The 13,703-nt window shown below is 48.3% G+C and overlaps 1 protein-coding gene and 1 long non-coding RNA gene across 6 annotated transcripts in view; one reads left to right on the top strand and one right to left on the bottom strand.

The window, feature by feature from the left end:
* The window catches only part of LOC149354136 (uncharacterized), a 78,634-nt gene that overhangs the window by 51,585 nt on the left and 13,346 nt on the right, over nt 1–13,703 (bottom strand). For both annotated transcript variants that reach the window (XM_089583075.1, XM_089583076.1), the window contains exon 2: nt 3,223–3,420. In XM_089583075.1, coding sequence (XP_089439201.1) covers nt 3,223–3,268 — 46 coding nt within the window. In that variant the 5' untranslated portion in view covers nt 3,269–3,420. The remainder of the gene's footprint in view (nt 1–3,222; nt 3,421–13,703) is intronic.
* LOC149354127 (uncharacterized) overlaps nt 9,758–13,703 on the top strand; it is a 532,700-nt gene continuing 528,754 nt past the window's right edge. For all 4 annotated transcript variants that reach the window (XR_016291179.1, XR_016291176.1, XR_016291177.1 and 1 more), the window contains exon 1: nt 9,758–9,848. This is a non-coding gene — a long non-coding RNA (uncharacterized LOC149354127). The remainder of the gene's footprint in view (nt 9,849–13,703) is intronic.

Raw genomic sequence — 13,703 nt, 5'->3', positions numbered from 1 at the left:
GCATAAACATCGGGAAAGAGCACCTGCAATACACACTCACTTCTAAACGCGTACAAGTCTGTCAGTTCAACTTGTTTACCTGCACTTATCGAGAACTGCGTTGCATGTACAAATAATGTACTACTAAATTTTTAGGTAACCTTAAACGGCAATAAGTGTGTCTGCTTCCCCTATTTTTTGTTGTTTTTCATTGTGCTCGTTAGCTCAGGGCCAGGATCCTTGGAAGTCAGTTTTAACTGTGTGGCAACTGCGGAATATTGTAAGGTACCCTTACTGAAATATTCCAATGTTCCAATTCCAGTGTTCCATTGCGTAGCAAAATCTCTTTTGAAAGTTTGCCCACCGCGCGCATCGAGTAGTTAAGACTGCCATAGAAAACCATAAAGAAAATGTAAGCTTGCCGAGGGGAGATCTGCGGATGTATTTGTTGTTTTAGTGGAATCTTACGATATATGTAAAATTGCGTTCATAAACTATTTGCCGTTGAAAAATGCGCTTGTCCATGATTTCTGTGTACGTGTTGTTGTTTGATACATGGCTGGTCATGAACATGCGTGATCATGCTTTGATGAACATGAATTTGGCGTTGTGGGCACATAACAATAGATAACATTTGGTTTCGTCTTACAGTTTTGTTTGGTATAAATTCGGCTACTTTTCACCCATTTAATTGAAACATGAAGCCGTCGTACGTATATCTTTCTTTCATTGCCTGTCGCTGGTGCTTTGTATACAGGCGCTGCGTCGCAGTCAAGCTGTTCATGGCAGCTTTTTCTGCAGGTCCTCTGTCACTGTAGTTTTGGAGGCAGAAATAAATTTATTATGATTATTATTATTAATATTGGAAGCCGCCGCTGCACAGAGGGGCTATCTCGCGAATAACTTCAGATGTGTGAGCGAGGAATTCTTACACTTGAGTAAAACAGATGAGAAAACACAAAAAGGGGAACGTCCGACCTACAACTTTCAGTGTGACCACTCCACGCACTTGTGACACAATGTGACATCTAAAAAATTCCCCCCGATTTTATCTCTTCTTTGAGGCAAAGCAGTTGCAGGGACAGCTGCACCACGCCCCTTTCCTTCATATCATGATAGCCCCTACTGCACGAACCACATAGACCAGTCTCACTAGAACCATAGGACCACACAGGACACATTCTCGAGAACAGTATACGGCCATCTTCGAAAAACGTTAGGGCTTAGAAGGCCATAAATATTCTTGGCTAACATTGGCAAACGTAAAATATGTTAGCCTGCTTCATCTTTGTGGCTTAAACTTGTCCCGTTGAACGTCCAGAAGGCGTTCGATTGCTGCATAAGCTCTAAGTTGCTGCAGACAGATGCTCAGCTCTGGCCTACGTTTAATTGCCCAGGCATCAGTTTGTCGCTTATTGTGAATAGAAACTAATCCTTTTGTACCTGACATTTCGCAATAAATTTAAAACCATGGAAGTTATATGAGGCACATGGTCATGGGAGCAAGAATTAATAGCTTGTCCGGAAGTGCTTAACGTCAGCTAAAAGAAAGGAAGAATAATCTCTTTAACATTTAGTTCTGTTTTGAGACAGTAAGTATAGCGACAACCGTATGAGGGAGATTTTCTGGAGGTTACGGCGTACAGTCTTTGTCAAAAGTTTAGAGACCAGGGGGTTTACTTTAGCCTTGCAGTGGGGCTCCTGAAGCATTCTGGGAAGTCCTACCCATTGAAGGAGGCAGAACCAGAAATCTTCTTACCCAGAGGAAATTTGGAGCGCTGGAGATGCATCACGAACCACACAGTGAGGCTCAGAAGCAAACCCCCTGGGCTCCAAGCTTTTGACAAAGGCTGTACATTTGTCGCCCGTTGTCTGCGCATATCGTAAGCGAAAACTGACGGACTTCACCCCCGAGAAGAGTAGAAGAGATACAGGTCTATTATATGTCCAAAGAGAATGGTGGCCATTGAAACCTCTCGATCAGTCTGGTCTCCTCGTCATCGCGTTCTTTTACAGGGGATGTAACGGTGCGCCAGCTACGTAAGCGATTCCAGTGTTTCCAATTTGCTCGATGACCCCGAACGACGGGTGAATTGGTGACGTAGCAAAAGTGCGGCTCAGCTTCATCTTGCCACCTGCTCGCAGCTTTCGCGTTCTTTCGCAGCTTCGTTCAGTTGCTGCCATTTAGCTGTACCTCTGAGCACCGTTCGTGCTTTCGTGGGGTTTGTGTGTTGCGCCACTCTTTCACTTCTTTCGTTCACTGTCACAACTCTGCCGTGCTATAGCTGGCTCACCGGCTTTGCATAGAGTGCTGTTTAGAATTTACTTCTCGCTTGTCGCCATGCTTCGCTACTGAGGTGTTCAAATAATTTGTCCACTCCGCTATCGCGATCCGTTGCGAGCTGACGACAGGCAGGACGTACGACATAAAATTCTGTCGCCGGTTGTGTGCCTCCCAGAGATAAAAGAGGAATGTCGTTTCTTCTCTGGGAGGCTCATCGCTCGGGTTTTGTTGTGTCTTGCAAAAGTTTTTGCGAGACAGTGCACCATGCACGGTGCCTTACAAGCAGCGGAGGATACGAGACCAATAACCTCCCTATCTTTCCCAGCTCCTCTCGAACAAAGTACGTTTTTAGCGGCGTTCTGATAACATGAGCCTTACAGAATGCATCTGCCCTGGCGGTTATGTTGAGAATGAGACGGTACATGCTGATGTCGTAGATATGCGTCAATCAGCTTGAAACTGCACATCGCCAGCCACACCTTCAGCCGTCGGCCCACTCGACATTAAGCACTAATAAATGAGTTGATGACTCTCGTAAATGTCGCGTTCATATATCAACCAGCCACGCCCTTCCCCAGTCTTCGTGACACCTGCTTTATTTTCTTCTGTACAAAATCACTGAGCATCACTGTGGCTCGACAGTAAAACCGCCTACTAGCAGGCCTGATTGGTTCTGTGCTTATTGGTCCCCTCAAGAAACCCCAAGATTTAAACCTTCCATAAACAGACACGCACTTTTTCGCGTAAGTTTTGAAACGCTGTTAAAAAAGGCATACCTTGCAATAAATGGTTTTTGTAGGTGGCGGCAACGAGCGTATACATGACCACCTGCTAACCTCAGTGATTAAGGAGACAGAGGTAGAAATAACACCTTTTCTACACGCGTAGTACTGCGGAATAAAAAAAGACCTGGCTCCACTGAGAGTGGAGCAGGCCCGTTTTGGAAATGACATGCCCACCTGCTTGCGACAGGAGTAGTGAGACGAAGACGACCGCAGGAATCATCGTGGATGAGCCGGTGAAATGTCGGCCTTGTAGCGCGCTGCCTGCCCGGCGAATGATGAGCGCTGTTCTGGCTCGTACGGTTGAGCTGCTCGAGTGCTGCAGCGCCCCGGAGGCGGGCGGTGCCCGTGATCTCCGATAACGCCCTCCTGGAGCTGCGCAGTGAGGGCGGCGATAAGAGAAGTTCCATTGTGACCGCACCTGTTTTGCGTTGCGCCAGTGTTTCACTGCTTGCGGGTAGATGACGACAAAGTATTCGTTTATCTTTATGGTGGGTTGCTATGTTAGGATAGCTATGCTATTACGGGCATAGAAAGAAGCACTGATTTTACTGCCTAGTAGGTATGCTTTCACAGTAAGACAGAAAGCGGTTAACTAGCTGCCGTGCAAAAAGGGGGAGCAAACCTCAGACCCCCATCGTTCACCTGCCTGAACAAATTCGTTCGACTGCACCTTTTCTAACTCGGTGCCCATACAAAAACGGCACTGTGTAGCCTTTGCATATTTATCCTCGAACAGGGTAAAGCTTGCAAAGATACCCCAGCTTACCAAAAGAAAACAGATTACACACAAGTGTTGAGCTGCGAGCTATTTGGTTGGTCATGTTCGATGAAACGTTGCGAGGGACGAGGACGTAGATTGAAGAGGACAGACACAGCGCTGACAAAGCTTGCATTTGGTCAATACGTCGACACCTTCAGATATGCAACGCTGCTTTTCGTTTTCCGGGACTTTTGAAAATTGTCTCACAAGTGACAGGAGCTCGGGTGCTGATTTCTTCGGCTGAACAGCGAATTTCGAACCAAGGTACAGTACTTCGGCAACGTCTTTGGGGAGCTCCAGGTTTTCTGGGTTGTAGGCCTGTCCGCTTACGGTATGAGCGTAGTCCTTCAATGCACTGACGCTGAAGGACTTGAATGACTATGGTATGAGTTCGCGGTAGTGCGCGTGTCCTCAAGTACGTCAAGGTCTGTTGCCACAAGAATTCCGCTGTACGGTCCGCGGTGAGCATGAAATCTCGTAGTCGATGCTTGGCCGTTGCGGGATCCAGGTAACTCTGTAGCTGAGCAGAAAGCGACGTTCTGTGCGGGCGAGCTAGTCTTTGCCATTTAGATCTCAAGATCCTGCAGATCCGAGCACCGTGACCCTCTGAAGGTTGGAAACTGGCAAACAAGACGACAACATCATCTGGGGGCTTCTTGGTTCTGATGCAGAAGGACAGCGAGCGTGCTAGGCAGACGGCGACGGCAATAAGCGCAACGGTGAAGTGGGGGTCACTGGACACATACTGAAAGGGGTCCGCAAGACTAGAAATGAATCTTACAAGTGTTAAGGTTCGGGCTATTTGGTTGATCTTGTTTGATGAAACAACGCAAGGGACTAGGACGCAGACAGAAGAGGACAGAACAGCCATGATCATGTTTCATCATTTGACCTTGTTTAATCAAACATGATCAACCAACTAGCCCGCACCTCAACACTTGCAAGCTTCATTTCTTGTTCCGCGGGTCCTTTTCAATATGTGTCCACTGACCCTCACTTCACCGTTACACTTACTGCCGCCGCCGTCTGCCTAGCACGCTCGCTGTCCAAATGCATCAGAAACAAGAAGCTCCCAGAAGATGTTCTCGTCTTGTTTGCCAGTTTCCAACCTTCAGTGGGTCAAGGTGCTCGGATCTGCAGGGTCTTGAGATCTGAATGGCAGACTAGCTCGCCTGCACAGAACTTCGCTTTCTGTTCAGCTACGGAGTTACCTGGATCCCGCAACTGCCAAGATTCGACTAGAGAGTTTATGCTCACCGTGGACCATACAGCGGAATTACTGTGGCAGCAGACCTTGGCGTACTTGTGGAACAGATTCACACAGCGCAACGGAACGAGGACAAGAAGGAACACGAAACACAAGATGGGCGCTGTGTTTCCCGTCCTGTGTTTCGTGTTCCTTCTTGTCGTCGTTACATTGCGCTGTGGGAATCGGTTTCTTAAAGAATGAACCAACTAGTCCACACCAGAATCCTCTCAGAACGTACTTGTGTACACTCGAACGACCGCAAACTCATACCATAGTCCTTCAATGCATTGAAGGACTATGCTCATACCGTAAACGGGCAGGCCCACAACCCAGAAAACTTGGAGCTCCCCCAAAGACGTCGCCGAGGTACTGACCCTTGTTCCGAAATTCGTGGCTCGGCCGAAGAAGTCAGCGCCCGAGCTCCTGTCACTTGTGAGACATATTTCAAAGTTCCGGATGAAGAGAAGCAGCGGTGCATATTTCATGGTGTCAACGTCTAGACCAAATGCAAGTTTAATCGGCCCTGTGTCTGTCCTCTTCTGTCTACGTCCCCGTCCCTCACGCTGTTTCATCGAACAAGGTTACACACGGTGGCCCGCGCAACGAGCGAAAAATATGCACCCTTCCACTTCTCAGCTTTATCGCGTGTTTCTTGCACCTGAAGTCGCCAAAAATTGTCATTCTTTTTATAACAGACTAAGGGGACACCCAGGTACTTCGCAGGAGGGGTCACCCAAGTCAAATTGGCAAAATTATACGAGGTTAATGACCACTCACTGTGCCAGAACTCTATGCACTTTCCCCAGTTAACTAAACTTCCGGTGACGGTCCCCGCAAGTTGCTGTGATACTTTCTTCACCTGAAACCCATGGACAGTCATTTCTTACAACGGACAGAGTGTTTCAATATAAACTGCACGAAAGCGCAATGGTTTAATTCCCATATATGCAGATGATCATTCTCTACTTTACATTCACAGATCCCTGCGAGTCCTCATATCCCTCCTGGCGCAGTGGTTCAGTGGATTAGCGATGCGCAACTGCCCTGTGATGGCAGATACTCCCAGCGGTGTGTCTTGTGCCACTCAGGTTACTCTCCCCGAGCGACCAATCATTAATTTAACTGCCACCTGCCACGGTGGGCAGGTTGTGATGACGCCGCAAGGTCATGTGACATAAGTGGACCACCTGCCTTCTAGGTTGCTCTCTGGGGACCACCCGCCATAGCCATGTTCGTGTTTTTTCGCTCACAACGCCGACGCCGACAACGCGACACATGATTTTCTGGAGAGCGGGGCCTTTAACGCTATCGCGTGAACAAAAGTAGGCTAATGGGGTAGCCCGGCTTGGAGCACCGAACGCTGCACATTAATAGGGGCCCCCAGTAACTTATTGATAACCAGCTGCATGGAGCAGCTCTGGAAACCATGGTCACGCCCTCTCTTATGACCGAACCGACGTTGATATGATCGAGGTTAGCGAATAAAATAACAAGCGGGGCACAGTCAAAAGCTTTCTTTATTGGTCGAGTTGCACGACGGCGACGCAAGGGTGTGTGACGTCACAGCAGTGAGGCACGCATCGCATCTTGTATGTTGTTCTCAGTGAACGTTCCTTAATGCCGCCTGTTTGATGGCAGCCTACAATGTCTTTAACTATTGTCTGAAGCCGTCCTGCTAAAACCTTCATAAAATATTGTAATCTACATTAGCCCTAGAACACTGCGACTGAGCTTTCCGAATGCGCGGGTTGTATTATATGAAGCATGGAAGAGGTAAATGTAGCCCAATCGTGATTTGTCGAACGTATTGACATTATTCGTGCATTGTATGGCTGCTTCATTGCCATACGCTTCCGCAGCAAGCTTTTTTGAGCCTTAAAACAAAGACGACGCGCTTATAACGTCATTCTTCTCGCGCAAAATGTCATCGAATCCTGTGTACACCGAAGCGCACTGCTTCGCAGCCGGCGCTGCCATGATCGTGGCAACATGCATTCGATATCTCCCGGCGGTGTACCGGCGCGGTCTTCTTTCCTCGCCGCCGCCACCGCGGGTCCTTTTTTTGCCGGGCGTGGCGGTACTGCGCCGGGCGGCGTCGTCTCCAGGATTCCTTTGCGACTGCAAATATTTTTTCTCACTCATTCCACGGTGCCGCTCTGTTGCTTCCTAGCACGGTCTGTTACTTCATAGCACCGCTTCGCTGCCAGACAGTACAATGCCATATACTCACGAAATGAAATTGTGTATATCCTTTACGCGCAGCACGAGACTCACCCAGTACACTTCTCGAAACGCGTCGTATACATACGGTAACATTCTCAGCTGCCGATCGCTCTGGTGCCACTAAGGCTTTCTTGAAGCAGCAGTCCTGGCCTCCGCACGGATAGCGACGGTGCTCTCGTTCACGAACAACGTTAACCATTAATTTTTTTCCCCTGTTGCGTACTCGCGCGGACTTCGGTTACAAAAGGCCCCAATTTGACAAGCAACAAACATGCCATCAAAAGTTAGTTACAGCGGAGCAGAGCGATACAGAGAGGATCATGGCGAGGACCTTGTTACCGAGTGCGAAATATTTAGTCCTTGAAATCTTCACAGGGCTGCCTTGTCCCATAGTTAGCCCTTTTGCTAAACTCACTTCGTATCCGAAGACTAACGGTCGTCGTTATTCTCGTAATGACGAAAAATCGCCTAGAGTGCAATTGGATTAGTTTCCTCTCATTATTGCTCTTTTTCGGGCACCCTTCAAAGCTGGGGCTCGCAGTATGCATAAGGTGTCCGGCTAGCAGGATCTGGAAGTGCACGTTGCCATGAGCTTTCCCTCGATAAAATATATTTTGATTTTATTGCCCTTTGGCTATGAAACCTTGATCATCCTTTAATCCGCGGGACTTTCACTGCCGCAGAACACAGTTAGGAATTGCCCAAATGCTGAAAAAGCACGCTCAGAGAGTCATGAGAAAATATGACATGCGAAGTAAAGGGGTACGTTCTGTCATACTGTTATACTTTTGTCTACCGGAGATGCCGCGATGTGTCCACTCTGGCCGACACCTGTGCATCAGAATGTGGGACCAAATATTTAGGGGAATCCCCCAAGGTGGAGTAGATTTGTAATAAGGGAGTAATTACTCATTGACGTCCCCTCGAGCGCAGCCATACGGCCACAAAGGAAAGCTATACAGCTTTCACAGAAACTTCGTCCTGGTCCGGGGTTCGAACCCGGGACCACCGCTACACCGGAGCAGTCGCTCTACCAATTGAGCTAACCGGGACGGCAAGCTTATGGTAGGGCGAGAGCGAATTGATCAATAACTTTCTGTGAAAGTTTCTGTGAAAGCTGTATAGCTTTCCTTTGTGGCCGTATGGCTGCACTCGGGTGGACGTCAATGAGTAATTACTCCCTTATTACAGAATGTGGGAGTTGTGCTACCGGTCCGCATCTCGGCCGTTATTTTATACCTTTGCCCACCTCGTCCGGGTTGTCCATATCGTCTCTTTCACACTCTTCCTTCATGCAGGGACGTTGTCTCCCTAGCTGCCCGTGATGAGTTCTGAGAAACTGGTTGCATCGCAGTTTTTTTCGTAATGCAGTCACAAGGCGCGAGGGGGAAGTAGCAGCGAGACCCTTCCTCGTACTGCTTAACCGGGCAACTCGTCCTAACAACACTCTGTCAATCTTCACTAGTCTCCAAAGCTTTCAAGGCATCAGATTATGTGCGCTCCATCCAACTGAGCTGCGCCGCGGTGGTCGCGCCATGTTGTCATGAGGAAGTATGAGTTTATCACGGAGCGTGCCTGCGCTTGCGATGCGTAATTACGACAGTTATTTCTTGTCTTTATAATACCACGCAGGGAAAATTTAGCTGATGACAGGTTTCTTCAGCGAGTCGCCCACTGATCAATTCCTTTCATGAGTTTGATACGTCGCTTCCACGTGGAGTATGATGCGTGCCACGTTTGTTACGGGTTCTGCCCGACAATTATGGCTGGCGCAGTTTCCTCGGCATTTTTACTATTTTTTTTATAGTGACAGCAGTATGAGGGACCTTTTCCGACTTATTGGCGTCGTCATTGGCGTTATAGTGAGTCGTGTCTGAAAAGTGCTGCGTTCATTTAGTGTACAATGAGAATGATTCCTGACTGAGGGCCCTGAGTCCATAGGGGACGCTATTGAGAATGTCCGATCTGCGGTGTGGCCCAGGTAGGCTTGGGAATAAGATACAGATCCCATGGTCGCTTCGTCGCCCCGGGAGATGGCAAAAAGTCTGGACGTTTTTTTGGTTATTTTTCGTTTTACGGAACACCTAAAACGCACTTTCGTGTTTCACATTAGAAAAATGCGCCTACCGAGACACTGTCGGATGTCTAAGAATGGCAGCTGGTAAGGAGATGGCTGACTTCTTCGACCATTGTAAAAACATGGCGACCGCTACGGGAAACACAAGGCGATGAGGCTTCGCGCAATTCTATAAATTATTTTAGCGGTGATTCACGGCCTGATTAACGGCAGGTGATATGAGCACTCCTATACCGTAATACGAAGCTCTAAGCCGGTGCCCGCTTCTGGCGCAAATGCAAAAATCGGGTCAGGGGGGGGGGGGGGGGGGACGGGCGGTAGAACACGCACTCGACTGCCGATAAGCTTATCAAGTACGTCGCTCCGCGCCCACTGCGATAACACGAGAAATGTCACACACGGCCAACAGATGAGTACTTGAAACGGCGATGTAACTTCAAACGCAATAGCAGTGAACTGCTCCAAGAAGAGGGAACTTCGAAAACGACAAGGTACTTACGCATTTGTGGCGTCAGTGCAGTTTCAATCGCAGCAGCAACGTGCACAACTAGGTATTACTCGGAACAGAGTGCAAAATCTTTCTTCCAGTCCATATACGGGAAAATACGATAGTCGATAGTTCCTTATTGCAAAGGAGTGGACTCCAAGAGACGGTAAACGTAGCAAGGTGCGGCAAGAGGGTCAAGTGGGGAGATGAGATTAGAGACTTTGTGGGGATACAGCAGCAGCAGCCGGCGCAAGGAAGTTTAATTGGAGTCCAGTGGTAGAGGTCCTTGTCCTTAGGAGAGACACGCCTTTAAAGTGACAAAAAATGACCAAAAATTTTAGTTCTTCACCCTAATTTTCATTCGCATTTACTTATTTTAGGTATTTATTTGTATGACTCATTTCCTATGCTCTCACAAGCTTCTATGCGGAAACCTACCGGGAAGTACTCCAAAATTTTTTTTATCAATTATGGCGGTGCATGCTGTATGTCTTGAGAGGTTAGAAAAGTCAGCATTTTTGAACCTTGCTATCTCTGTGGCGCCGCGACCGATCGGCGCTGTCTAGGGCTCAGCGGGAAGCTTGTTTCCTTGCCTTCGTATGTGGTTCCCCAGATCGAATCCCCGTCCAGAAGCAAATATACATAAAGGAAAAGTGTCAATGTGTCGTCATGTGACTATCGCGTGTCAGTATTGGTCTTCTCCTTGTTTACCCCTAGCAACCGGTCGATTATACGAAGGAATCTATGAAGCTTCGACTTCAACAAAGGTGTAACTACTCATTCGCATCCCCTTGAGCATAGCCATAAGGCTACAAAGGAATGCTATACAGCTTTCTAAAACTTCCCAGTTTTAGTTTTTAGAGCTTCCTAGTTTGTCCAGTGTTTGAACTGCGGCCGCCGCCTGTCTAGGGACGTCGATCTACAAACTAAGCTAACTATAGGATGACTAGCAGTGGGCAGGGCGAGGACGAATTGTTCAAGAATTCTAAGCGGGAACGGTGTCATTATAAACTAAGCTTATACTTCAGGACTAACCTTCGGCTTCGGCCAAATTGTGCGGATCTCCGTTGTAGGAGAGCCGGCGATTCACTCATTAGTCCCTTAACTTGGGCTCAAGGCACAAGATTCTGAGTCGGAGTGAGCCCAGGTGAGCATCAGTTCTTTGGAGTTTCAGTTTAAGCCCAAGTGGGTGAGTGAGCCTAAATTTGAGTTGACATGAGTCTGGGTTTGTCCAGTTGGTCCTAATTGTTCTCAAGTTCGCTTAGAATTCGCACCGCCTTTGCAGTGACCGGATTTCGACTGAGGGCGGTTTTCTTCTTTTATTTAATTAATAGCAGATGAATGAAAAGCCCGGTGTTGTTCGTTGCTGTTTTTATTCTTGATGATCGAACGTGTCCAACGGGAGGAAACACGGCTCAGTGCGTAAGGCTCACGACCGCCGCGTTTCCTGGGCTGCCTGACAAGAGGGTCGATACGCTCTCATTTCTTGAACCATCACGCCATTGTCCAAGGTTAACAGCGCAGAATGTAGACGTGCGCCTTCGTCTCCCGTGCCCGCCTATATTCTGTGCTCTTAGCTTCAGAATGTAAAACCAAGCAGCCTACCTGCTGTTCTGGCCACTGTCTGGACTTCACGCCAACAATGGCTTGGAGTTCATGAGGCCAGCTTGCATGGTGATCCGTCAGCAGTGTGGTTAACGGCCTTTAGTTCATCAAAAGCTTGATTCGGCGTTATAGTTCGGTTATCTACGTGTATCGGCGCGCTGCCGCAGTAGACCTAAGATGCATCTAATTTGGTAGATCGACCCCGCCGAGCTCACTGTAAAGGCTCATGGCGCTTGCAGTGTTGACCCGCCTCGCCGGAATGCTCATACACATGCGACTCAATATTTGCTCAGGCAGATTTTTTAATGAAGTGTGTAGCCACCAAAGAAAGTAAACGGGCATGGATGCAGTGGCCAAGGCTTATCGCTGCACGCTATATACACCCTTTTCCGTCTTACCCTCGCACCCAGTTCTTCGGAAGTGCGCCGACGGCCGACTGCCTTCCTCCCCTTTGGCTGTTTGGCCTGTGCGATCAGTGGTGCCCGCGCCATGTTTTCAGTGTCCTAGTCTGGCGCTTGGCACATTTTTGTCACGTTTCTGCTCTTTCGTGGATTTAGCGCTATGACAGTGGGCTCGAGATCCACTGGGAACCAATGCGTCGTCTTCGGATCCAACAACTACCGAAAGCGAAAAAAGTTAGAAATAGAAAAATGTTAAGCTCGCGGCCAGCCGCGCAGGCCGGCACTGTTGTTGCAGGATTTTTCAGCTGCATCGATTTCTTGCGGACGAAGAGCAGCGACGGCTTTGGGTTGCAAACGTTAACAGGAAAGACTTCTCGCTCTCTTTGTCATCTCGCGTCTGCTCGGAAAACTTCGTCGGTGCAAAAGGGGCTGGCATAAACACAACGCCAGTTTTTCATTTTGGGTACGAACGAAAGGGGAGTAACTGTTTCAATTATGTTTGAGATTTTTATGTTTTTAAGCAAACAAAGTATATCTTGAACTACTTTTACCGACGTGAAAGTTGGACGGTGACGCATCCCCAGGAATGCTTATGTGTCGACAAAAGCACGAAAAGCAAGTACCTTTGGCCGGTCAACGAACGTTGGCTTGTTGTACTTGTTGTAACACAGGTCTTAATCGAGACGCGATTTTTGCAGTCTAAACTCGCCAATGCAACACGGCGAAGCCACAATAAATGTGCCTTTTGGGTTTTCACGCAACTTTCTACAATAACTGCTTTTATCCAAAAGAATTGAGTCCTACGATCACGGTCTAGCCTGACGGCGGATAAAGTAACAGAATCTGCGCATGCATGGTACCGCTAGAAATGGATCGGCCGCGATCTATCCAGCAGCAGCTATGATTGGTGTGAAATAGAAAAGCGAATTCTGAAGAGTAAGTATAATTCCCCGGACGTATGCACTGGTGGTGGGAGTGCGAAGAGTCTGCGCAAGTATACGCGCGCACACATTCGAACAGAAACGGATGACCCAGAGCAGAGCGAATGTCCATCTCTAAAGGCGCCGCAGGATTTTCGCGCTTTTTCTTCGCAATCGGAATATAGCGATCTAAGAAACCATTCAAAGCAAAAGCCCTTATAACGAGTCGACTAACCTACAATGCTAATCACAGGCACAGCCAGCGTACTGCTGCGACTCGTCGAGCTTTTGCAGCTTCGTTGCTAACCGAAGTTCTGAGCATGACATCTCAGCGAGCTCGACTCCGCCTGAAGCAATAATTTTTCCCTTCATGCGCTCTGCAAGGCATGTTGACGGGCTAGTTGGTATTGCATCCTGAAACTGAAAAAAAAAACACCTAGGCGCAGATAATTTCACAAGGACAAAAAAGGACGAGGAGACAACGGACAGGCGCCGGATAAAGAGACAAAGAGACAGCGGACAGGCGCCTGTCCGTTGTCTCCTCGTCTCTTTTTGTCCTTGTGAAATTATTTGCGCCTAGGTGGTTTTTTTTCTTTCTTTTTTTCCAAGTTTCATGAACTCTGCAGCACCGAAATTAAAGCACACTAGAAAGAAAATAGCCGCCGTTGACCCACATGCGAATGCACCACTGCGTGATCCCACATTCCAGCATGGCGATGATATTGCCCCGATCTTAGACGGCGCTGCGTGTGCAAGATGGCTAAAGGTGGCAGCGCCCAGGTAAAATGGTGTATGGAGCGGCTGAATGTATCCCAACAGGTTTACACCGAAAGCAATACGAAAGGAAACATGCGACCGCTTGCCGATGCGGGCCAACGGCTTTTATATAATATGGCTCGCCCCGTAGCGCTTGCCGCCGCGCAGGACTCAAAT

Source organism: Amblyomma mixtum, chromosome 3 (genome assembly GCF_055824585.1).
Source record: "Amblyomma mixtum isolate Tamu chromosome 3, ASM5582458v1, whole genome shotgun sequence".
NCBI classification, from domain to species: domain Eukaryota; kingdom Metazoa; phylum Arthropoda; class Arachnida; order Ixodida; family Ixodidae; genus Amblyomma; species Amblyomma mixtum.
This window is presented reverse-complemented; position numbering and strand designations above follow the sequence as displayed.